The 24,466-nt window shown below is 38.1% G+C and overlaps 2 protein-coding genes across 2 annotated transcripts; one reads left to right on the forward strand and one right to left on the reverse strand.

The window, feature by feature from the left end:
* The first annotated feature begins 6,004 nt into the window (after positions 1-6,004).
* On the forward strand, positions 6,005-10,856 carry LOC126793559 (LRR receptor-like serine/threonine-protein kinase RGI3). Its single transcript, XM_050520113.1, has 2 exons — positions 6,005-9,181; positions 10,219-10,856. The coding sequence occupies exons 1-2, from the start codon at positions 6,325-6,327 to the stop codon at positions 10,698-10,700; spliced, it is 3,339 nt and encodes a 1,112-aa protein (XP_050376070.1). The 5' UTR covers positions 6,005-6,324; the 3' UTR covers positions 10,701-10,856.
* A 2,935-nt stretch (positions 10,857-13,791) lies between these two features.
* LOC126793829 (cell division control protein 48 homolog E-like) lies at positions 13,792-19,119 on the reverse strand. The gene is made up of 13 exons (XM_050520458.1): positions 18,891-19,119; positions 18,677-18,816; positions 18,300-18,403; positions 18,065-18,125; positions 17,794-17,900; positions 17,118-17,280; positions 16,806-17,034; positions 15,934-16,700; positions 15,625-15,846; positions 15,441-15,512; positions 15,075-15,356; positions 14,624-14,983; positions 13,792-14,463 (listed from the first exon to the last, which is right to left on the reverse strand). The coding sequence occupies exons 5-13, from the start codon at positions 17,838-17,840 to the stop codon at positions 14,167-14,169; spliced, it is 2,439 nt and encodes an 812-aa protein (XP_050376415.1). The 5' UTR covers positions 17,841-17,900; positions 18,065-18,125; positions 18,300-18,403; positions 18,677-18,816; positions 18,891-19,119; the 3' UTR covers positions 13,792-14,166.
* Between the last annotated feature and the right edge of the window lie 5,347 nt (positions 19,120-24,466).

The raw sequence follows: 24,466 nt of genomic DNA on the forward strand, positions 1-24,466 counted from the left end.
CGGTTTCACGACCGTGTTGCCAATCTCGAATCCGCTTACATCCATCGAGAGTTCCAGAGAGACTTGGTGAAACACATTTGGAGGGTGGAAATCGGTGAAATACATTAAATATGTTTTATTGTGTTTTCATGATGCTTGTGTTTAATTATTAAGCTTGTGTTTAATTTAAGTATGTGTTTTAATTTAATGTGTATTTTAATTTCAACTTAATAAATAAATTACATTTTATTTCTCGAAAATTTAAATTACATAAAATGACGAGCCAAGCCCAGATTTATTCTTAGTACAATACTATAACTACTATGGAAATAGCACGCGACTTGGGTGATAACAATCCAAATATGTTTCATCGGTATGTTGATCTTGACTAGCTTCTCATTCATTAAGAATTGCTAGTTTCCTCTTAGTAAAATACCTTTTCGAGATTGGGGTCATAGCCTCCAAATCCATTGTCATGATCCTTGTGTTATTCTCTTATTTCTTCAATCGTAACTCTTCTTCTGCCATTGCTTCTTTCCGCTTTTGAATGTCTATGTACTCCGCGTAATAATTAAGCTCACTTTCGTTATGGGCTAGCCTCTTCGTATGCCATGATGTTTGGTCACTTGCAATGGTATGCAAAACATCAACTCATTGCTCAATAGGACTATAGGAGTTTTACCCTGTTTCTTTTGGCGCCTAGTTTCCTTTGCCGCCTTGGTTCCCATTGGTCTAGGTGGACTCGATGGAGCTGCCGTGTTGCTTTGAGGTGTCTAATTCAATTGGTCGTCATCTAAATTGATGGTTGGAGATGATTCAGTTGCGGAAGGAGTACTATGGTAACTACTTGCATATGGAGATGGAGTAGTAGGTAGCACCGCAACGAAAGATGAAATTCAAAGTATGTAAACTTTTTCTTCTTGGCATTATAGTAACATGATTGAGCTTGTCGTTCCTGATGTGAAAAAACTTATATTAGGTACATATTTAATTACATAATTTAAATAAATTGGATAAAACAAATAATGTAAACAAATTATATATATTAAAACAAATAATGTAAATAATGTTACATATTTAAACAAATTAGATAAAACAAATAATGTAAACAATGCTACATATTTTAACAAATTAGATATAAATTACATAATTTAATTCATATAATTAAATAAAAATTATAATATATGATAAAACAATGTACTTACTTCGTCCATTAGCGAAGTATCGCTAGCTATACGTTGCCGTGATTCCGCCAAACATTCGCTCAATTTTTTGCAAGAGTAGTTTGAACTTATTATAGTTAGAAGCGAGTGCGGTGTGGGTGCCCTTAGATTTTTTGTTTTTCATTTTTTGCGTTTAAGATGAGACTTGAGAATGAAAAGAAAAGAAATATTTTCCCGAGACAATATAACTAACTTTTTAAGCTAGATTGCTCACGATGATATTATTTTCGAGTAATAGTACAGATTAATAATAATCCGTCTATATGTACTGAAGAACTTTTCGTTGGTGGTCTTCGTACGAAGAGATAGATCAATTACAAGAATGGTGATCTAGGTAGTATAAGGTAGATCGATAGATTCATGGGAGGATTCTTGCTTGAAAGATGATAGGTATCAACTCCGTATCATGTCTAGCTTCAAGGAGAATCCTAGCTAGCATTCAACATCGATGTTTATAATTAGATTATACATTTATACTAGATAAGCTGTCTTTGTTGATCGATGCTTTTCTTTCGATGCGCCGAAAGAAGAAAAGCTTAACTGGTAATAAACCTTGAAAGAAGAGAAGAACATTCCATAACATCAAAGCAAAATTCCCAGTCACCAACAACAAAGAATTAATATCAAAGCTCTCAATTCTCATATACGACTTACATAGTGCTACCGAGATTTCTAGCAATAATGCATTTCTCTTTTGAAAAGAGGCTAAATATAAAACGGAAAATAAAACACTTTAAGGGATATTTGGTATGGAAAACACATAAACAAATGGAAAGGAGTTTGACTGATGCAAGTATAATTAGATGGAGCGTTTTGGTCGTGCACACTTTAGAAAATAATTGCTTTTCTTCCGTGACTGTGATTCCCTAATAGTAGTAATGGTTGAGGATAAAAAGATAGTGTTCCATTAAATATTGTCAGGTTCATCAGTTCATGTTATAAGATCCTTGATAAGCGTTTTTCAATCCTAGCTAGAATCTATCGAGTTTTTTTAAAGGAATTATATATTCAATGAAATACCAATTATGAGAATCTGCATTGCTAATTGGCTATATATATATATATATATATATATATATATATGATTGAACTTCATTTGTTGCTAAAAATATTCAAATTGACGAAATGGATCGAACCATGCATCTACATGAAAAGAACATATTGTTCTTCTTCAATTCTTTATAGATCCGAGTTTCGTTTCTAATTATATCAACATGCCAACACACGAAGATGTCAAGACTCAAGATGATGCACGTATCAATTAACATTTACTTCAATGATAGATTAATTATCTATCTGAATATATATATTGGTGGAGTTCAATTAAATTTGATTTTGCGCTAATTGAAACTCGAAGGGAATCGTTAATCTTAGCCATTAACAATTCATAATTGGAAGCTTTTTGGCAACAATCATTTCAATCATGCCCTCATTTTATTTCCTCAATGTAACTATGACATGCACTTTTTTTCGTTTTATCTTTTCCATTGTAGATCGAGATCATATGTAGACCCAGAAGAGAGATTGCATGTTTTATTCGTACAACCTTGTCATGATAAATCAATTGAAACTTGAAATATCACAACATCGATCATGGTGATTATGCAGCATATATATGAATTACCATGATGTCGTGATATTTCAAGCTTCAATTGATTTATCATGACAAGGTTGTACGAATATATAACATCTTCATTAATTATGGATTTATGGTATATGGATATTGTAGATCTATTGAGGAAAATTTGAGCCATGAAAGTTTTGATGAAATTAAGAAAAAGGTTAAAGCACTATATGAAATTCTAATGAAATGAGGATATGATTCAAAGTATGACAAAAATGAAATGTATGAGCGCGCTAGCTAGCTACCAATTTAGATTATTTACCGAGGCGATTTGATTATGAAATCTCATTGCTTGTGTTTGAAAATGAAAGTAGGAATTAATTCCTCTATATTTGCCCCAAACATAGCTTAATATCGAATCGAAGGACAACAAGCTTGAAAGCTAAAAAAGCGGAATGGAGTTTCTTGGCCAAACTCTGGTTGTCCAATTATATGTCTATTATGAAGTCTTATGCACATGATGTGCTTAGCTTTGCTTTATGCAATTATATGAATAAGCTCGCGAAATGCACTATGCGCCATGTTCCCTAGCTATTTGTCCATATAAACTCAAAATTCATGGAATGATGATGTTCTTGCATTTTTGGGGAATATAATTAATCAAGTTCTCGATCGATGTTTGGAAGAATGTACGTATGACATCCTAAAAACTGGTCTGGTGTGATTAGACTACAATTTTGATGTCATTCGCTATAAGAGTGATAGTATAAGTCTCTTTTAATTTAGTTTAGTATAATTTTGTTGTTGTGGCAAACTTGTTTTCGGTATCTAGGCTCTTGCATATTCGAAGATACTTAACTATTGGGCAATTACACTCTTATAAAAACCGTCGAGTATCGGAATATTGATCTTCTATCTCTCCACTCAGTAAAAACCCTAAAACCACAGGCAAACTAGGATCTCGATTGTTGAAATTAAGAAAGATCAAATTACATTTGTAGCTAGCTAGTAATTATATATCACTAGCTCAATATATGAAGAATGATGAGTACGCGTACCGGCGTACGTAATGTGATCGTACGTCGATCTTCATCCTGATGGGAGGTCTGCTTTGTCTCCTAGCTCCCTTTGCAAACAAGACAATGCATAAAGGACTGGTATAACACAAAAAGCTCGATCCAGGCCACGAGGCATGCATGCATATAGTACTCCATTGCCTCTCTCTCTCATGTGCAGTGCAACCCGGCCGGCCCTTCCCTTTTCGTCGATCTATCTCGTGCTGAGATTCCTAAACTAGATCATGAGCAGTAGCAGTAAAATAATATGTAAGGTGGTGAGTGCAGTCACGAGGCTTCTTCAACTTCAGGCAAGAGCAACCATTATCTGTGTTGATTAAGTGATTTGATTCCTCTATTCTCAGTCACACGACACCACGTGACAAGCTTTTCCCACCAATCACTATTCTTAATGAGGTTGTTCTAGTGCTAATTTAAAACAGGAAAAGGATGCCAGGTTTAATGGGTAGCTGAAGCACCAAGTCAAATGGACGACTCACCAGTCACCACCATACTTATACTATTTATCATCTCTTATATTTAGATTTGAACTTCGAACATAATATATAGTCGTACACATATATAAGATTACAGCATACCCTTCATTTTTTTATTTTTTATATGGAGTTGAATACTGTACGGTCGTAATGCAGTAAATGAACTCTATCAAACATCAAACTAATCTACTTTAGTCATCATCTCCTTCTCCCATGTGTTTAGTGAAGCCAATTTTGCTGCGGATGCTATCGCATAGGTTGGTCATTCCTTAGATACTCATGGATTTTCGGTGTTTCTCGTCAAACCAATATGGCGATCTTATCATTTAGGTGCCTTATAGAGGCGCGTCATTGTACGTAACTTTATTTACTCCTGAAATAATTCTATCAGACATGTACAATTTTCAGTAATGATGAAGCTAGTTATCAAATAGTAGCATGTACGTTCCATAATCCATATACGGTCTGGAGTAACTTACTCCATCCCCATGAGTTGTTATCCCTGTTAGGAGGGGATTTACCAGTTCCCAAACCTAATTTACCTGCCACCAGAAATCAATGTCTTGATAAGTGCTGCTCCAAAGTTCATCGATCAGATCTGGTATGCTGTGGTTGTTATTAATTATATCAATCTGTGCTTAATTATAATATGGAGGGATAATTCTAAATGGATCTGAAATTGATCGATATCTTAAATGTATGACAGTGCCATACATATATTTTTGGAGCTGTACTTGTGTCTACATTTTAATAATACATTTTTAGATCTAAATCTGGTTTTAACGTTAGGATTTTGCAGTTCTTCCTTGTATTAATGGATATGAGTGTTTAAACTTACATGGATATGGAGGTATAACTAGCAGATGTTAATAATATAATCCTAATTGGTACATATACTAAGCCTTCCTGTGCATCTTTCTACTTTCATGTTCATAGTGCAGCTTTCGAAAACCTTTGTAAAGATGCTTTTGACATGAATCTGAGGTTCTTTCACACTTTAACTCCAAGCATGAACACAAATGTTTGCTAAGTATTTACAGATTAACAGAAGATTAGCCAATCCCTTCCATCGTTTATCCGTTTTAATGAAAAGCGCCTACATCCAAAAAGAATGACCAAAACCATCAAAGGCAAAATTATTATTCCATGCTGAATTACGCCAAATGTGTAAACTTGTCTGATAGTGTACTATCAAAATAGTTCGATGCTACAAAGATAAATTTTGATTTACGATAAGTCTATTTATTTTTATAAAAAAATGATTTTTTTATGACAATAATACTTGTAAGAAATTTCAAATAACGGATAAGTTCGATCATTGAAATATTGGATTGGACGTCACCGCCTTCTAAATAAAGGTGTCCCCCCTTTCGAAGGATTGGAAATTGACATGTGAAAGAGATTTCAATGATGCAACATCTGTAGATAGAGGCTAGCTGAGTGAGCCTACTCAATGCTTCAGGGTACATGATGCAATGAAATGAAATGTAACTAACAAAAGCCAGAAGCTGAGGATATATTTTCTTGGAGCAATTGAATTCTGCCTATAACACATCCAAGAGAAAGTGAAAGATCATTGTTCATATGTGTAAGCGTCAATAAATGAAAAATCAGCAAAACTTCAAGAACATAAAAAAAAACTAGGTCAAAAGCACTCACCCACCTCTTGAATTTGAATATAAAAAACACAGCAAGCAAAGCCCTCTCTTTCCCCCCCCCCCTACACTCTTAATCTCTATAAACAAATGCAGAGCACAACAGCAATCTAAAATTCCATTTCACTCTGCACAATAAAAACACATCATGGCCTAGCTGTTCTTGGATCCGGAGATTCTGGGGTCTTTAAAATTCTTTTGTTATCTGATGAATTATAATACTCGAACACCATTGCTCATAGCACACCAGAGATGATTTGGTTCCTCCCCATTGTCCCTCCCTAGGCTCATCTCCCACCCTTGTTTCACTTCCTTTTGTTGGAGTTTGTAGCCATAGCTTACTTGTTTCTAATGCCTGTAAATCCATGGACCTTCTCCTCCTCCTTCTTCTTAACCCTCTCTTCTTTTCTTCTGGTTCACTTTCCTGCTCTGGCCTTGAACCAACAAGGTCAGGCTCTTGTTTCATGGAAGCAGAGCCTCAATGGCTCCCCTGAGGGGCTGAGCAATTGGGACCCGAGTGATGAAACTCCATGCGGGTGGTCTGGGGTCACCTGCAACTTCAACGGCCAAGTTGTGGAGCTGAATTTGAAGTATATTGATCTTCTGGGTAAGCTGCCTTCGAATTTCACTTCATTATTGACCCTAAACAAGGTAGTCTTGTCAGGCACAAACCTCACCGGCTCAATCCCAAGAGAAATCTCTGTTCTTAAACGACTCACCTCACTAGACCTCAGCGACAATGCACTGAGCGGTGAAATCCCAGTCGAGATCACCGAGCTGCCGAAGCTCGAAGAACTCTACCTCAGCACGAACAAGCTGGAGGGATCAATCCCGGTCCAAATCGGAAACCTCACAAACCTGAAGTGGCTTGTTCTCTACGACAATAAGCTCAGCGGGAACATTCCTAGCACCATTGGAAATCTGCGCCAACTTCAAGTAATCCGAGCCGGAGGAAACAAGAATCTCGAAGGTCCTCTGCCCCATGAGATTGGAAACTGCACCAATTTGGTCATGTTGGGATTAGCAGAAACCAGCATTTACGGGTTCCTCCCTGCAACCCTCGGCCTACTAGAAAAGCTCGAGACTTTGGCAATCTACACCACCCTCATCTCCGGTCCCATCCCCCCGGAGCTCGGAGACTGCAGCGTGCTCAGGGACATCTATTTGTACGAAAACTCCATCAGCGGCTCTGTTCCTAGCAAATTAGGGAACTTGAAGAATCTCCAAAACCTCCTCCTATGGCAAAACAGCCTTGTGGGGGTGATTCCACCGGAGCTAGGCAACTGTCACCAGCTACTAGTCATTGACATTTCAATGAACTCCTTGACCGGAAGCATTCCTCAGTCTTTTGGGAGCTTGACTTCGCTTCAGGAGCTTCAGCTGAGTGTGAATCAAATATCCGGCGAGATCCCAGCACAGCTAGGAAACTGCAGGCAACTCACACATATCGAGCTGGATAATAACCAGATCGCCGGAAGCATTCCTTTCGAATTCGGAAGCCTATCCAATCTGACAATTCTCTTCCTGTGGCAAAACAGGCTTGAAGGAGCTATTCCTTCGTCTATTTCCAACTGTGTCAATCTTGAAGCCGTTGATTTGTCCCAGAACGCTCTGACCGGTCCTATTCCCGGTGGGATTTTCCGGCTTCAAAAGCTCACGAAGCTTCTACTGCTGTCCAACAATCTATCCAGCGAGCTTCCGCCAGAGATCGGTAACTGCTCGTCGTTGATTCGGTTCCGGGCGAGCGACAACCAGCTCACCGGAGCAATCCCGCAGCAGATTGGGAGTTTGAAGAGCTTGAATTTCCTCGACCTCGGATCAAATCGGCTCAACAGGAACATACCGGAGGGGATCTCCGGCTGCCGGAATCTGACTTTTCTCGACCTGCATTCCAACTCCATCACCGGAAACTTGCCGGCCGGTTTCAATCTCCTTGTGTCTCTCCAGTTCATTGATTTTTCGGATAATATGATGGAAGGGACGTTGAGTCCTGGACTCGGTTCGCTGACGTCACTTACCAAGTTTAGTTTGGGGAAGAACCGGTTCAGCGGTTCAATTCCGAGCGAGCTCGGTTCGTGCGGGAAGCTACAGTTACTGGACCTTGGCGGGAATGAGCTGACAGGTACAATCCCGGCAAGTTTGGGCAAGATTCCGACGCTGGAGATCTCTCTGAACCTGAGCTGGAACCAACTCTCCGGCGAGTTGCCGAAGGAGTTCGCCGATTTGGATAAGCTCGGCATTCTTGACCTCTCCCACAACCACCTCACGGGCGACCTCCAACTCCTCGCCGGCATGCAAAACCTCGTCGTCCTCAACGTCTCCCACAACAACTTCACCGGGCGCGTGCCGGACACGCCCTTCTTCTCGAAGCTCCCGGTCAGCGTCATGTCCGGCAACCCCGCCCTCTGCCTCATCGGTAGCCAGTGCGCCGACGCGAACCCCGGCTGGTCGCGCCGCCATAACGTCGCCGCGCGCGTGGCGATGATCGTCCTCCTCTGCACCGCCTGCACGCTCCTCTTAGCTGCGCTCTACATCATCCTCGGGTCCCGGAAGAGGGCCCACCCCGGGTTCTTCGGCGGGTCCCACGACCCCGACCCGGAGGAAGACAGTGAAGTCGACGTGGGCCCACCGTGGGAGGTGACGCTGTACCAGAAGCTCGACCTCTCCATCGTCGACGTGGCGAAAAGCCTGACGCCTGCCAACGCCATAGGCCGGGGCCGGTCCGGCGTCGTGTACCACGTGTCCATCCCAGCGGGACTCTCGCTGGCCGTGAAGAGATTCCACACGGCCGAGAAACACTCGGCTTCCGCGTTTTCCTCCGAGATTGCCACGCTGGCGAGAATAAGGCACCGTAACATCGTCAGGCTGCTGGGATGGGGGGCCAACCGGAGAACGAAGTTACTGTTTTACGATTACTTACCGCAAGGTAATTTGGGGAGTTTACTCCACGAGGGGTGCGCAGGATTAGTAGAGTGGGATACGCGGTTCAAGATAGCGCTGGGCGTGGCGGAGGGGTTGGCTTATTTGCACCACAATTGCCAGCCGCCTATTTTGCACCGGGATGTGAAGGCTCAGAACATTTTGCTCGGGGATCAATACGAGGCCGTTTTAGCCGACTTTGGGTTAGCTAGGTTGGTTGAAGACGATCAAAACGCACCGTTTTCGGCTAACCCTCAGTTTGCTGGTTCTTACGGCTACATTGCGCCTGGTAAGTTTTAACGTTTTCACTTTTCACCCATCATGGTGTTTTAGTTTTCACTTTACTGCGTCATTTTCATGGTTTAACTTTCTGATCACTAGGAAATGGACTTCTAATTGTGATTGGGAAACATGCGTTTAATATGAAAGTAGTAGTTGATTTATCATTAGGAGGCTCTCTTTTTGTATTATGTGTCTAATTAGTGGCTTAATGATGAAATCAAGACATGCTAATCAACCCTGATTGAATGATTGAAACTGGGGTCCTAATTAACCAAACTGGGTCCTTAGGTTAGAATGAAAGCAAGAGACTCCTAACTTGTTTTTTGTTTGGTCAAGACTCAAGAGGAGACTCCTAACTGCGGTTGGAGAAGAATGTTACTACAAGCATACCATATTTAGCTTCTTAAACTAGCTCTGAAAGATCATTACCAGGCTTATGCTTTAATACAGAGTTTAATTGGGATGCGAATGATATGATTGAGGGTATGAGGGAGATGTGAGTGGGACAGTGGGACAGATGTTGGGGGGGGGGGGGGGTCCTGGCCTTGCCTTTTTCTTATAACAAAATTGGGTCCTTGCCTCTTGTTCGTTGCATAGTACATGTTCACGGGTTCGTTCGTCTGGGATACATCGTTATATACCATACAGCAAGTGCTAAATGGCTGACGAGGGCTGTCAACTTTTACATGATGTGGTGGTGGTCGGATTGCCTGCTTATGGTATACTTCCGGCGTAGGTTAGATTTTTCCCATGTTCACTAGCTGCTTCTAAAAAATCTGATTGTAGCATTTGTTTTGTCAAGTCACACAATGATATTATGCTGCTGGTACTAGACAAGTACCTTTCTACTGTGTGATATGACCTGACATTCCCCTTTGCGCAGCTTGTGTCCAAAAAGCTATCACATTCTAGCCGTTGAAACTTAGTTTTCACTCCCTTGTATCTTCTTTGCATTTGTAATCTTTTGTGATTGCTATGAACTTGTCACAATCTTGCTTAGTTTTGGTGAAAGGCTGACTTTTAGATGCAACAAACCACTTGCAGAATATGCATGCATGCTGAAAATTACTGCGAAAAGTGATGTCTATAGCTATGGGGTAGTCCTTTTGGAGATTATAACAGGGAAAAGGCCAGTGGATCCATCATTCACCGACGGCCAGCATGTGATTCAGTGGGTGCGAGAACACCTGAAGAGCAAGAAGGACCCAGTAGAGATTCTTGATCAGAAGCTGCAAGGCTACCCGGATACGCAGATACAAGAAATGCTCCAAGCGCTTGGAATTTCCCTTCTATGTACCAGCAACAGGGCGGAAGATCGTCCCACGATGAAGGATGTGGCTGCATTGTTGAGAGAAATTCGACACGATCAGCCTGCGGCAGGAAGTGAGGCGCAGAAGCCTGCTAGCACCGCGCTGAAGAATACATCTTCTTCCGTGACTCCAGCTCAACTGCTGATGATGCAAGGGTCTTCTCATTGCTCACTTGCCTACTCCTCGTCGGCTGGTTATCTTTCAAGATCGCAATAACAATGTCATGCTGTAGGAAAATATTATTTGTTATGAGTAATTAGGCTTGATATTATTTGTAGGAGTAGCTAGGGCAATATAATTGGCATATTGAGTGTACAGCAGCTTGACATTATTGTACTACTAGTTAGTAGTGAATGAAGGGGGCATTTCACTTTTTCACATAGAATGACCAATAATTATGGTATTGTTTGTTGAATTACCAACTTTTAGTACTTTACATTTGAAAACTATCACATTGGTACCTCAAATTTATATTTCAAGTTAATTTTAGTTTATTCCGTCAATTAACACCGGTAGTGATTTTATTTCCTACCAATTTTTAAGGGCATTTTGTTACTTTATTTTCCATTAATTTCACTTAGTTTATAGGCAATATTTTATACCATTCAAATTAACTAATTGTTATATAAGCATTTTCTTTTGCTTTTGAAACATTTAAATGTCTATGATAGAGTTTTTGAGCATATTATTATAACAATATGGTTGTTGGTTGATGTGCATATACAATATGAAATATATGCTGGTTTATTTTATAATTGCGAATTTTAGCTTGTTTGTAATAGTTGTGGTAAATGAATAATACTTATTAATTTTATAATAAAATGATATGAATTAATTAACTTGGTTTAAAAAAATAGAAGTTGAAAATGGAGGAAAATGAAAGATGAAATCGAAAAATAATGAAGTGATGAAAATGTCCTTAAAAATTGGTGGGAAATGAAGCCACAAACCGGTGTTAATTGATAGAATGAATTAAAATTAAGTTGAAATAAAAACTTATAGTATCAATGCGATAGTTTTCAAATGTGAGGTACTAAAAGTTAGAATAACAAATAATTATGGTACCGTTTGTTGATTATTAGCACTTTTAATGCTTCCCCAAGCTGAGAGTATCCGACTTAATTTCCCCTTCAAATTTGTATATTAAATGGAGGGAAAGTTGTGCGTCGAATTTTCTGTGTAATTGTGCAGCATGCACTTCGTACTGTAAGCAACTAAGCATATTAAGGAAACCAAAAACATGGGAGAAAGAAAATGAAACAAGCCTTAAAAAAAATTGAAACAATCAAAGTACTGTTTCTTGACAGTGAAGTCAGAAACAACTGTTGCTCGATATGATTAGAAATAGACTGACGAAGTTCATGGAGAAGATGATGATAATGATGCATAAGAAGCTGAGGATGTCATAGAAACTTCGCTACAACTTGATCAGTCCTTTGAAGCCGACAATTATAATGTGGTGCTCTACCGGCTGGGACAGTTGTGTATAACACAATATGATTTTGGAGTACATCATAATGATCTAGTTTTGGGTGATGCAGGAATATTGGGTGGATGAGTAGCTTGGAGCAAAATAAAAATCTCTCCTGTCCCTCCCTATCGAAATTATACCCCTACTTGTTAGTTGTTACCAGACTAAACATAATCTTTGGTTCGACCATGGTGAGTTTTTATGTGGAATCTGCTATCGAGTATCAATTTGCAAACTTCCCCATGTTAGTGGCCAAGTTGGGATTCACAATATATGGAGAGCCTATTTTCACTAGTGACTATGATCAAAGAATAAGTTGGAGGGACATCGGTATCTTTGTATTTAGGTAGATATTTCACTGTTAGTATAATTCATTAATTCTTGGCGGGTTACATGATAGCTAGGCCCCTATGTCTTTCTCTTGAAAATTTGAGGCGCACAACGTTCGAGTATTCATTAAGATGTTCATCTTCTTCTATGAGCTTGTCAAAGTTGATTCAAGGGTCTTCTCACTGCTGGCGCCCCCTCACTCTTCTTCTCTGCAGCTGATCGTCATTAGAGCATCTCCCACCATAAGGTAAAATTAGTAAGGTATAAGTGATATATGGCTTACCACTTTAGCATATTCTTTAGCATCTTTTTTGTCTTTTGTTTTTAAGCTCCCACCATAAGGTATAAATGGTAAGGTATACGTAGGGTTTTTGGATGACAATGGCTATTATTTGAATTCTGATCGAAAAAACGACTACTATTTTTTTTGTCAACATCTATAACGGCTAGTTAACAGACATTTTTGAAAATTATATAAACACATATTCACCACATCAAGAGGTGATGATGATCTTCAGGAGTACTAAATTCGGTGATTAGTGATTTCTTTTAATATTTATGTATTATTTAGTTATTTTACTTTTATGCATCAGTGTGTATGATACTTTTTCCGAGCTCGGAGGTCATCCCCGAGAAAATTTTGAAGAGGCCGTTAATTATCGTTTATAAATCATAAGTAATTATTATATATTAAAATAATTTAACTCGATTATATTCAATATTTGGCTCATATAAAAGAGCTCACTGCGAGGTTTGTGATGGTACATAGTTATTTATAAAAAATAAAAATAAACATGGTACTTATGAAGAAAATTAATATGTAACTAAAATTAAAATGGATATAATTGGAATATTAGAAAAAATATGAGGATAGATTGAGAAGAAAATGAAAAAATAATAAAAAATATAACACATTTACCTTACGGAATGAAAGGCCATAGATAGCATTTCACTGTTCACGTAAGGCAAAAATTTTTCTGGGAAAATGGGAGATACCTTATGGTGGGAGGTGGTGGTAAGGTATATTGATGGTTTTAGCTTATGGTGGAAGATGGTCTTAGTACTGATATTATTTATAGGGAATTTATGGCATTGCGGAAGTGTGTTTAGCAAGAGTACAAGTTCGAGATCATAAACACAAACAAAATTGCATAAACAAATCATAAGATGAGGCAAAAGAAACTGTTGCTTGATAGTGAAGTCATGCCCATAATAAATTTCCCCAAATTGGAGCAAATGATTGATGCGCATTAAGTGCCTTCTTCCATATGTACTGTTTCATCTCGCAATTACTTCGGAAGAGAATGATTTCTCTTATGCGGTTTTTGAAAGTGAAGGAATGAATGTATTGCTCGTTATATATATGTGGGTTCCCCTACATAATCGAGTCGCCGTCGTTGTTATGAAGATAAGAAGCTAGCATCCTGGGTACCTGGTCGCGCATCCCAGCCCCCACCATGTGATATACAATCGGAGATTCAAGAATTAAGCAAAGAACAATCATGATTAGTGAAATCAAATACTTAATATCTAATACCAGATTAGCTCTATTCTTTGCTTAGCACCTTCTTCATCCACCTGATATAATATGCAGAGCAAGCAACTGAAGCAAGGGAACGATTCCTTGCTAAGCTCACATGAAGCACATGCAGGTCGTTATGTGACATCTGAGAGAACTCACGGCAACCAAAAATTTACAGAAGCTGGTCCCATGTAACAAAGAAGATAATAATTACATAGATGATGCTTAGAAAAAGCATCGGTGTTTTTCTTTCACAGCAAAATACAACCACCAAGGTGACCAAAGTGACTTATATATTAAACATTTAAACCTCCAGCACGTCACCGTTAACTAGGACATCTACATTCACAGCTTTCAGATCAGCTGTACAGATCATCGTCATCTGCAGCAGCTGGGGCTGAAGCAAAGGGGTCTGAAGCTGCTCCTCCTGCAGCGTTGCCAGTTTGGGGGAACCGGAAGTCAGTTCCTATCCCACGAGATTGCTGCAGAGTCTGAGCGAATGCCTGGTACTTCCTGATGTCTGCATCGCTGACACTTCTGCGGGCAAATTTCATAGAATCCTCGAAGTGTGCTGCCTTTATCTCGGGAACCTCATCAATGTCATCCTCCTCCATCGCTTCTGGGTTCTCTGCTTTTCTTCTCTCCTTCTCAATATCCTAAAAATGGGTTCAAGAAATAAATCAATAATCATCCCTATGGTGGTAGATATTGCATATATAGGGTGAAAGTATCATGAAGAAGTCTGTGAATACGAGGGATTATAACATAACTACGGTCCTATATTGAGTTTCCCAGAAGAAGGAAAAAAACTTTTACCTTCTCGATATTTTCTCTGATGGCATATTTGCAGGCACGCTGACATATCTCAGTAATATCAGCACCACTAAAACCGTGGGTATGACATGCAAGTACTGCAAGGTCAACATCCTTAGAGACTGGTGACTTCCGCAAACATGCTTTGAATATCTGAAGACGGGAAGCCTCATCTGGGAGTGGGATATAAATGAGCTGGTCAAGACGACCAGGCCTAAGCAATGCTGGGTCGATAATGTCTGGCCTGTTTGTTGCTCCAATGATAAAAACTGTTTTCTTCGCAGACATTCCATCCATTTCAGTAAGAAGTTGGTTCAAGACTCTATCTGCAGCACCACCAGCATCTCCTACAGAACTCCCACGCTGCCAGAGGAGGTTTTGCAGTTAACTTAAACATCTGACACTTGAATAAGCACAGCTAAATTTCCGTTGAAAAGAAAACCAATTTATATACCTGAGTTGCAATTGAGTCCAGCTCATCAAAGAAAAGAACACAAGGAGCAGATTGGCGAGCCTTGTCAAATATCTCACGGACGTTAGCCTCACTTTCTCCAAACCACATTGTTAGCAACTCTGGGCCTTTGATGCTAATAAAATTAGCCTGGCATTCATTGGCAATAGCCTTGGCAAGAAGGGTTTTACCACAGCCAGGTGGGCCATAAAAGAGTACACCTTTAGATGGTGACATGCCAAATTTCTCGAACTTCTCAGGATGCTCCACTGGGTATTGAACAGTCTGCCAGCAGCGAAGAGATATTATATATCAATCAAAATATGTATAGCAGAATAAGAAATGGACAAAATGCGGCAAATCACAAACCTCTTGAAGTTCTCTTTTGACATTGTCCAATCCACCAATAGCGTCCCATGAGACATTAGGTACCTCCACCATCTGTAAACCAAAAAATACGTTGGTCATCCGCAAACGCTCCTCCCCAAAAGTTTTCCTAGTAGTCAGTGACATCGAGAAAATAAGAAAAGACATGTAAAACCCTGTCACTCACAGTTTCACGCAATGCTGAAGGATTTGAAGCACCCAATGCGGTCTGGAAGTGGTCATCTGTCACAGCCATGGAATTTAACACCTCAGCATCAATTTCCTCATCTTCCAAGTCAATAACATCCATTTTCTCACGGATGCACTGAAGAGCAGCCTCAGTACAGAGCGCGGCAAGATCAGCACCAACATAACCATGTGCATCCTTTGAAACTCGTTCAAGATCAACCTGTTAACAGTTTGGAACATTAGTTCCTTTTATGACTTGATAAAAAAAAATTAGATGGTAGGTTAAAAGACGGCAACAAAATCTTACATCTTCTGCAAGTTTCATGTTCTTTGTATGGATTCTCAAAACTTCCAGTCTGCCAACTTCATCTGGTACACCAATATCGATCTCTCTATCAAATCTTCCAAACCTCCTCAGAGCAGGGTCAATGCTGTTTGGCCTATTTGTAGCTCCCATGACAATAACATGGGTACGGGACTTGAGGCCATCCATCAAAGTCAGAAGTTGCGAAACTATACGCCTTTCCACTTCACCCTGAGTCTTCTCCCTCTTTGGAGCAATGGAATCTAACTCATCAATAAAAATGATTGATGGGGCATTCTTTTCAGCTTCTTCAAATGCTTTCCTCAAGTTGCTTTCACTCTCACCAGCTAACTTTGACATTATTTCAGGCCCATTAATCAAAAAGAAGAATGCTCCAGTCTCATTAGCTACAGCCCTCGCAATCAGAGTTTTCCCAGACCCAGGTGGTCCATAAAGCAGTATACCTTTAGGTGGTTTCACTCCAATGGACTTGAATAGCTGCGGGTGTCTAAGAGGTAACTCTACCAACTCACGTATCTGAGCCATTTGCTTCCTAACACCGCCAACATCATCATAGCCCACCTCATTCAATCTTTCCTCATCCTCACGTCTCACAGGTTCTCCCTCACAGAAAATCTCTGTATCAGGAGCAACAACACAATATTCACTAGGGTCTGTCTCAATGACCTTGAACTCAACACTACGCATCCCACCCCTGACCAGGAAAAGGTCACCCTTCCTCACAGGCCGGTAAGACTCCAAAAAGTATGCTGTGAAAACAATAGGAATTATATGTGAAAATTTTAAGAAGCACACAGGTCAACCGTAACAAAGGACTGAGATGCACCCAAAAAAACTTCCATAAGGAAACTCACGCTTCAAATATGCATCAAACAAGCTTCCAGTTACGCCTTCAATTGTATCATCGATTGGAAGGATGTGAACTCGCTTCCCATACTTGACATCAGGACAAGTATGAACAGACACAACATCTCCAAGACGTACCCTGAGATTAGCCCTTACAACTTTGTTCATTCTGATTTTCGGTTCTTCACATAGTTCATCAGCAAGAACAATGCAAACTGTATCTTTTCGTTTCTTCCCCTGTAGACCGTAAGAAAATATTACTGAAATTCAAATTATATATGAGAAATGTGCTCCATCAGAATATAGTAAGGCAAATTTACCTTTATTAGCACAGTGTCACCTCGGAAAAACTGCAGTTTTTCCATTGTAGCAGGGTGCAAGGACACCACAGAATTATCATCATTGATAGCTTCATCAACCACGAGTCGATTAGGAGACTTCTTCCGCTCCAAAATCGCAGTTGAATAATCCTTCTTAGCTTTCCTGTTTCAACCACACAATTTAGTTACTCCCACCAAGCCGCAGAATAGTATTGCATTATCATCAGAGACCACAATCAAACACTATACCAATTATTCCTTCTACAATTTAATCGGTAGCACTCGAAAAACTAGGTCCTCTCACCAGAGACTCCAAATTTCTCATCATAAACAATAATTGAATCCAATAACGAGAGTAGGGTCAAAAGATGGAACAATACAATAAACACAAAATCCAAACTAACAGCAACCAGCCAGTATGTACATATTTGAATTCGGTTACAGTAATTACAGACAAAAAAAGGTGAAACTTTAGAAGCTCCATACAATCCCAACACAACAATCAACACTATCATACAAACAAACCTCAAAACAAAGCAGCTTCTAGATTCTATTTTAGTTCAATAACATTCATAGCACAAAAACCACAATTACCATAAAATAAAAATCACATCTTTACCAAAAGTTCAAAGCTTTTCTACTTCCAAAACACCAAGAGGTTCTAAAGATAACATACGGGTCGGAAGAAGACTGGGCCGGATTGGATGAGCTCGAATCCGCCATTGCTATCTACTTCTGAGCTTTTCTGGCAGTCAATAGTGGTCCAACTTTCTGAACAAGACACTGTGTACAGTAGAGAGAAAGGTTCTGTCTATTTATACTAGCCTCCGCGCATGCGCGTGCCGAAGTGCGTTTTTTGTTTTTTAAGTGAAACTTTACTAAAATATAAGTGCTTTAAAACATCAAGTAATGGATTAAATGAAAATACAAATGTTAAGGAAACAAACGTCATTTAGTGCATACACCAAAAATTCATTCTTGGAAATCGTCGGCTCCCAGATGCCATGCCTGCAGCATGAACTATAATTCAAGAACAAATCTAATGATTCCCTTTTAAAAAATTGGAGACTTGAAACTATAGCGTAGATATTCCTTTCTAACTAAAGCTTACTTTGCCTAATGTACACATCTCATTCTTAACACAATAATGGTATTGAAAAGTTAGATGATTTAATTTGTAACCTTCAATATTGCTGTCATGATTCGATGCCCGACTGCGTTTAGTTCTACCATGCACTTGTGCAACACAATCATATAGTTTTGAGGAATGATATTTGTAGAGGTTCCTGTAAACAAACCATACATGAATTTCAAAAGTTAAACTTACTAAGAAAAACAATGAATTTCAAAAGTTAAACTCCGAAACCAAAGATCTAAATCCACACCCTTCAACTCATATCCCTCAAATAACAGATTCAACAATCCCCAAACTCAAAAAAGAAAAAACACCGACGAAAATCAAACACACAGTAACGACCACGAAAACAGATCAAACACAAAAGGGTTGAAAGCAGATGGATCCAGCAGAAGGAGAGGCGGTAAATTGGTAGATTACTCACCGGTTTAGGTCCGAAGTTCCAAAGGTGGAGGAAGATGGAAGAGAAAAGAGAGAACTTTTGTCTTTGTTTGCACTGTGCGCACCGCTCTGATGGAACACGGGGCCTTATCGAGCTGTTAACACTTTCTAGTGTGCGTTTTTCTGTTTACAAAACAATTATAAATATATATTAAGAGCCTGTTTCAATATCCCTATTGATCAAATCAATGACTTACTATTTCGCCGAATCGGATGAGGAGGCAAGAACGGATGGAACAGGAGTTTCTTTTCTTCTCTGCTGAATTGGTTTATATATCAACAAACTCAATCCCAACTCACCGCGCATCGTGGAGAAGAGGCTTCAAGTCTCAAATCCCAGATGGCACAACCCAAATTTTCCAGCACCCAAATCACAAAATCACTTTGCACTCTGTGGTCTTTGCTGTCCCTCCCTCATTCAATCTTTGTTGTGCCGCCACAAAACCAAAACGAAAGAAAAAGAAAGGCAAGCGGACGATCAAATAAAAAATAAGTAAATCTCTTGATTCAAGAATAAATTCCAATTACTTTAACAATACTATGGTTTGGTTTTGATTTAATTTAAACTATCGGCCATCACCGATATATTCCCGATATATTGCTGATATTTCGAATCCGATACGATAAGAGCATATCGGTCAACGCAAAAATGATAGTCAACGGTCAAATATCGGTCAAACTTTGATTTTTTTATTATTTTTTCAATTTTTATGTAATTTTTTAATATTTATTTCCTCTTCTTTTTTTTGAAAAACTTATTATTTTTTTCATTTTTTCATATATATTTTTAATTTATATAAATTTTAGATATATATGATCAATTTCAAGTCTAAATAATCATTCTTAAATACCTATTTTTATTATTAGATGTCGTTCGTGTACTTTAATTGTCATTAAATCAAATATTTATTTTCTTTAGTTTACTTAGTACAGTTTTTTTAGTTTATTTGGTACATATTGAAGTATAATTTTATAAATTTTATTGAAAATAAGCAAATCCGATAAAACCGATATATTCCCCGATATATCGTTTTACCTCTCGACCGATATGATGGCGAAAACGATATTTAGACCATTGCTTCCACTCAGCCAATGAATGTGCATTTTGGGAAATTGATAGTGAACAGTAAAGACGCTTGGTAGTGAACGGTAGTCATAGTGAACAGACGCTTCGCTTTATATATAGAGATACAACAACACCGGTTCTCATTTTTTAAGAAACAAAAGTTAGTTGATGGAGAGTTTATTTATACTATTATAACCAAATATCTATTATTCTGTGTACCCGAAATAATATTTAGCATTGTTATATGGTATACTCAACCAATTATATTATTCCATAGTATGGTAAATATGCACGTAGTGATAGAGGATAAAATTATTTAAATGTGAATAAGCAATCAGAAACAAACACAGTAAAAAATGGACCAATAATATTAAATGGATACGTCATGTAGATGATGTACCGGGTATATAAATAATTTTTCATAACGAAAACTCATTTTCTCAACCAAAATACATATGAAAATATATGAACATCCTTGCACCATATCTTATTGTAAAATTAAATTATATAATTCAAGGACGAGAATGTAAAAGTCTATCAAAAAAGAAAAAAATTTATTTCAAATAACTCCCCCTACATAACTTCTAAGATCATGGATTAAGTAGTTATCCTATTTACATCTATAATATTTGTAAGAAGGTGTTTTGTACATTGGTTTTTAGAATTGCTTGATTGCCTCTTGTACCTCCTTTTGAGTTCGAGAATTGGGTCCAAAGCTTCGGAAGAGCTTTGTAGTGTTTTCCCTAAATTTCCCCGCGGTGATATAGGGTTGCTGATGTGACAAGATGCGTATTGGCCTGATATTTTGATGAACATAATCTATAAGCACATGAGTTGTAGAGATGAGATGCATGTTGGAGGGAGAGGTTTGGCATGAAATCTGGTGCATGGAGGATATACAAAATAGGATAGACATAAGGAATTGAGGTGCATGGTTAAGCTTAATTAAGGCTATTTAGAGCTTGAAAATGGTTTTGGGTTGGAATTCTTTGCTTGGGGTTATTGCTTGGAGGAGTTATGTGTTTTATTTCTGGGAAGCTGTGTGTTTTGGTTACTACCTGAAAGTTGTGTTGTTGCTGGGAATAAGCCTCAATTTTTAGGCTAGAAGGGGGTGAGGCTAAGATACATGTTTATCGGATAAATCTTCCGGGTAATAGAGAGAAGTCCAATACTATAGGATAATACACATAACACCACAATACCCTTAAGACTTAGAGGTGAAGTGCATTGTGTTATTATACGATGATGTAGTAAATTTTTAGGATACTATGTGTAAACAATCTTGGTCTCTGTAATTGATAAAGAAATATATAAAAGGATTGTACTTGGGGCAAGAGATGCATGGTGAAGGCGAATGTTGTTGTTTTGATGGGCTGGAAACTAGGGTTAAGGTAGATGCCTATATAGTTCTATGAGTATGAGGTCTCATCTTCGCATGCCCATGTGAAGATGTAAATTATTGGGCTCTGATTTTGGTCCCAAGTCCAAAACCGTCAATAATAAAAAATATGTACTAGGTCATCATGTACTTTTGTTACCTTCCACGCCATATCCAAACTTGTAAGCCCCAAGACCGTGATTATGGCTTAGGTCCACGTGCGCGACATGCCGGTGATATTTTGGTTTCCTGGATGTAATTTATGCATATGTACATTCTTGTTGTGCCTAGAGCATATGTACGACGTATTTGTGTTTTTTTGGTATCAACATTAGCCCCTTGATTATGTAGGTTATGCAATGGATATGAATTAGTCTACATAATTAATAAGAGACAAGTCTAAGATAAGCATGAATACCAAGTATGACAGCGTGGAGCTTTAAAGAGCTTTCTTGCAAAAGACAGTTTCTAATTGATAGCATTGAGATCTTCATTTGGTTATAGAGATGCATGTTTCACGGTTGAGAGTTTGCTTTAAAAGGTATATCTTGTTTGCTTGGCTTGTGCACCCTTAATTATGTATATGGCATGTGTAGAAAGAGAGTTAGCATACGGTGATTTTAAAATGCATGAGCTTATGACAATCATATGCTTAGGCATGTATAGGCATGTGAGATTGTGCATTGCTAGTTTTGGTTTGATTGCCTTAATTATTTGATGGACCGAGAGAGAATGCATGAAATTTGACCAAATAGCCTAGACAAACTTGGCATGACTCCAATTTTGTCACACCTCAATTTTTAGTAAATTTGTTTTTGAGGTGTAACTCATACTCTATATATGGAATGAATTTCCACGATATAATATCAACAAAAAAGTTGGAAAAAGGAACTCAAATGACACCAATTGAAGGTAAACACTTTATTATTCAAAGTTCAAACATATTACAAGGATAGTCTCATCAAAGTCTATTTTTATTTTAGGAAACTAAGATCAAGTAAAGCTTCACACAACAAAACACTATTAAACAATAACTTCAAACAACTTGTTCTTCACTTGCAAAATATTAAAAAGGGGTGAGCATATAAAGCTCAGTAGGAGGCAAACATCTTCAAATTAATTTTCAGCCATGACAAACATATTAATGCAACTTTTCATACTTCACATAGTTCATGTATCAGAAAATACTAGGTCTACATGTCCCATACCATGTACTTTACCACTAGGGTGACTTAGAATTTTCTTTTACATGAACTAGTGAACTATTCTCTCATCATTCCCATAAAACCTTTTTGCTAGTCATTTTGCTCATTCCCCTTTCACCAATCCCAAATTACCCTTCACATATCATATACTACTTTGCGCATTATTCTGGGCATACATGGGATATGATGTCTGCTGAGGTTATGGACTTAACTACACAAAATTTGATCATAACTTCTCTACCCAAGTGCCTTAACCATAGCACCATCCCTTCCTACAATTCATTACGTAGTAATATCAGTAGCACACATAATCAAATCAACAATAGGATCAGAAACCAGCAGCAAAAGCAACCAAATCATACAAGAAAACCAAACAACATACATGTACAATCATAGAGGATCCCCAATGTCCTCCTACCTTTGTTGATTTTCCACCTCAGGTCTCAAGCTCCTAATAAAAGGATAAAACCATAGAATCAATGTCATATAAATAAAGGATTACACTGATACATAGTTTAACAAATAAGCACAACCTTTGTTTCGCAAAAAGTTAGTTTTAAACAACACATAAACAATATTTCAGTTTTCTGACCTGAACACAAACACACATAAAACTGTATTAAACTAATAGGATTTTGATCTCAAGTTCTTCTAAACATTTATAGCTAACTCTAACAAAATTCTAAACATTTTTAACTAACACTCTAACAAAACTCTGAGACTTGAAATCACTTTAAACAATATTTCTGAAAAAAGTTATGAATTTTCAAAGTTTCACTATAGTTTCAGGAAATTCTGACGACTTTTTGTACAGGTTAACTGTTTGGCTGAAAACAAATCCTTTAGACTCGGAAAATCATGTAGATGTCTGCATAACAAATGAATTAGACATCCTAAAGAATATTCCAGAGTTGGAAACACCTTAAAAAAAATTTCTACAATTAGTTATGCGATTTCAAAATTCAGGTACAAAATTAAGTCTTCACATGTTCTTAAGAAATAAAATTATGGAGTTCTAAGCAATCAAAAGTAAAAAACTTGACATGCTTACGAAAAAGCTACAACAACTTTAATTAAGTACAAAATTCACAAAACCAAAACCAATTCTAACCTTAGACACTTAATTCTAATCCAGCATCTAAACATGGATATAATAAACTATCAATCAAATTCTAATAACAGAAAACTAAGAACATCAAAATCTCAACTTAGCCCAACAAAATGCAGTACATATTCTATTCCAATGCTTTCTATCCATGTTGAACTTCTGAGAATCCTATCTCAGAAACGTAGAAACACACCCTTATTTATACTACTTGGAAAAGGGATAGAACTTGGAGCTTAAGAAAGAAACCCGTGAAACTTATCTGAATTGTTCACATGAAACCTTAGCCATTTAGGTTTTAGACCTGCCACCTTCATACTTCTAGGGTTCTAGTTATGCACAATAGATTTAAGGAGTCATCGGTTGGAAAACTGGCTCTCCACCCATTTGACACCTCATGCTTCCCCAAGTTTTTGGATAGAAATTAGTGATTTAATCAAGGTAGGTGGCTGGGCTTTAGATGAAGGAGAATCTGGAGAAGGGAAAAGTGGAGAAAGGGAAGAACAAATGAGACTGTGGTTTAAGTTTTTGAAAGTAAAGAATGTTGGTGTTTCGAAAGAAATATGTCGAGAAGAAGAAAAAAGAAAACATTTTTGTTTAAGACTAGGCTATTTGGGTTTTAATATTGGATCTTAGACCAAAATATGAGTTTCTAATCTATAAGGACCTAAAACTTATATTTATTCTAAATATTTTTAGAAAAACACATAATATATATACACACATATATGTATCACACAAAATATATATTGATATATATTTTTGTTTTTGTTTTTGTTTTTGAGTTGTTACACATTTAGTCTCGGATAGATTGATGCACGACCCTAACAAAGGGGATCTTGGCATGTAGTAAGTGCTTGGCATGGGTTTGTGTAGGGCTTGGCATGCCTCATTTGGTCATAAATTTGCTTGGCATGGCATTGTGTTTAGCTCAGCGTGGGCGCGAAATATATGCGTTGTTTGCTTGTTGCCTCGTTCCACTTAATCACTTTGCATTTGAATCGGTAATATGCATGAAG

This window comes from Argentina anserina, chromosome 5 (genome assembly GCF_933775445.1).
Source record: "Argentina anserina chromosome 5, drPotAnse1.1, whole genome shotgun sequence".
NCBI classification, from domain to species: domain Eukaryota; kingdom Viridiplantae; phylum Streptophyta; class Magnoliopsida; order Rosales; family Rosaceae; genus Argentina; species Argentina anserina.

Coding starts and splice junctions, on each gene's coding strand:
- LOC126793559 (XM_050520113.1), top strand. CDS start 6,325: ATGCCTGTAAATCCATGGACCTTCTCCTCCTCCTTCTTCTTAACCCTC. Junction 9,182..10,218: donor TTACGGCTACATTGCGCCTG/GTAAGTTTTAAC, acceptor AACCACTTGCAG/AATATGCATGCATGCTGAAA.
- LOC126793829 (XM_050520458.1), bottom strand. CDS start 17,840: ATGGCGGATTCGAGCTCATCCAATCCGGCCCAGTCTTCTTCCGACCC. Junction 15,513..15,624: donor CTTCAGCATTGCGTGAAACT/GTGAGTGACAGG, acceptor TTTGGTTTACAG/ATGGTGGAGGTACCTAATGT. Junction 14,984..15,074: donor TGGACTCAATTGCAACTCAG/GTATATAAATTG, acceptor CTCCTCTGGCAG/CGTGGGAGTTCTGTAGGAGA.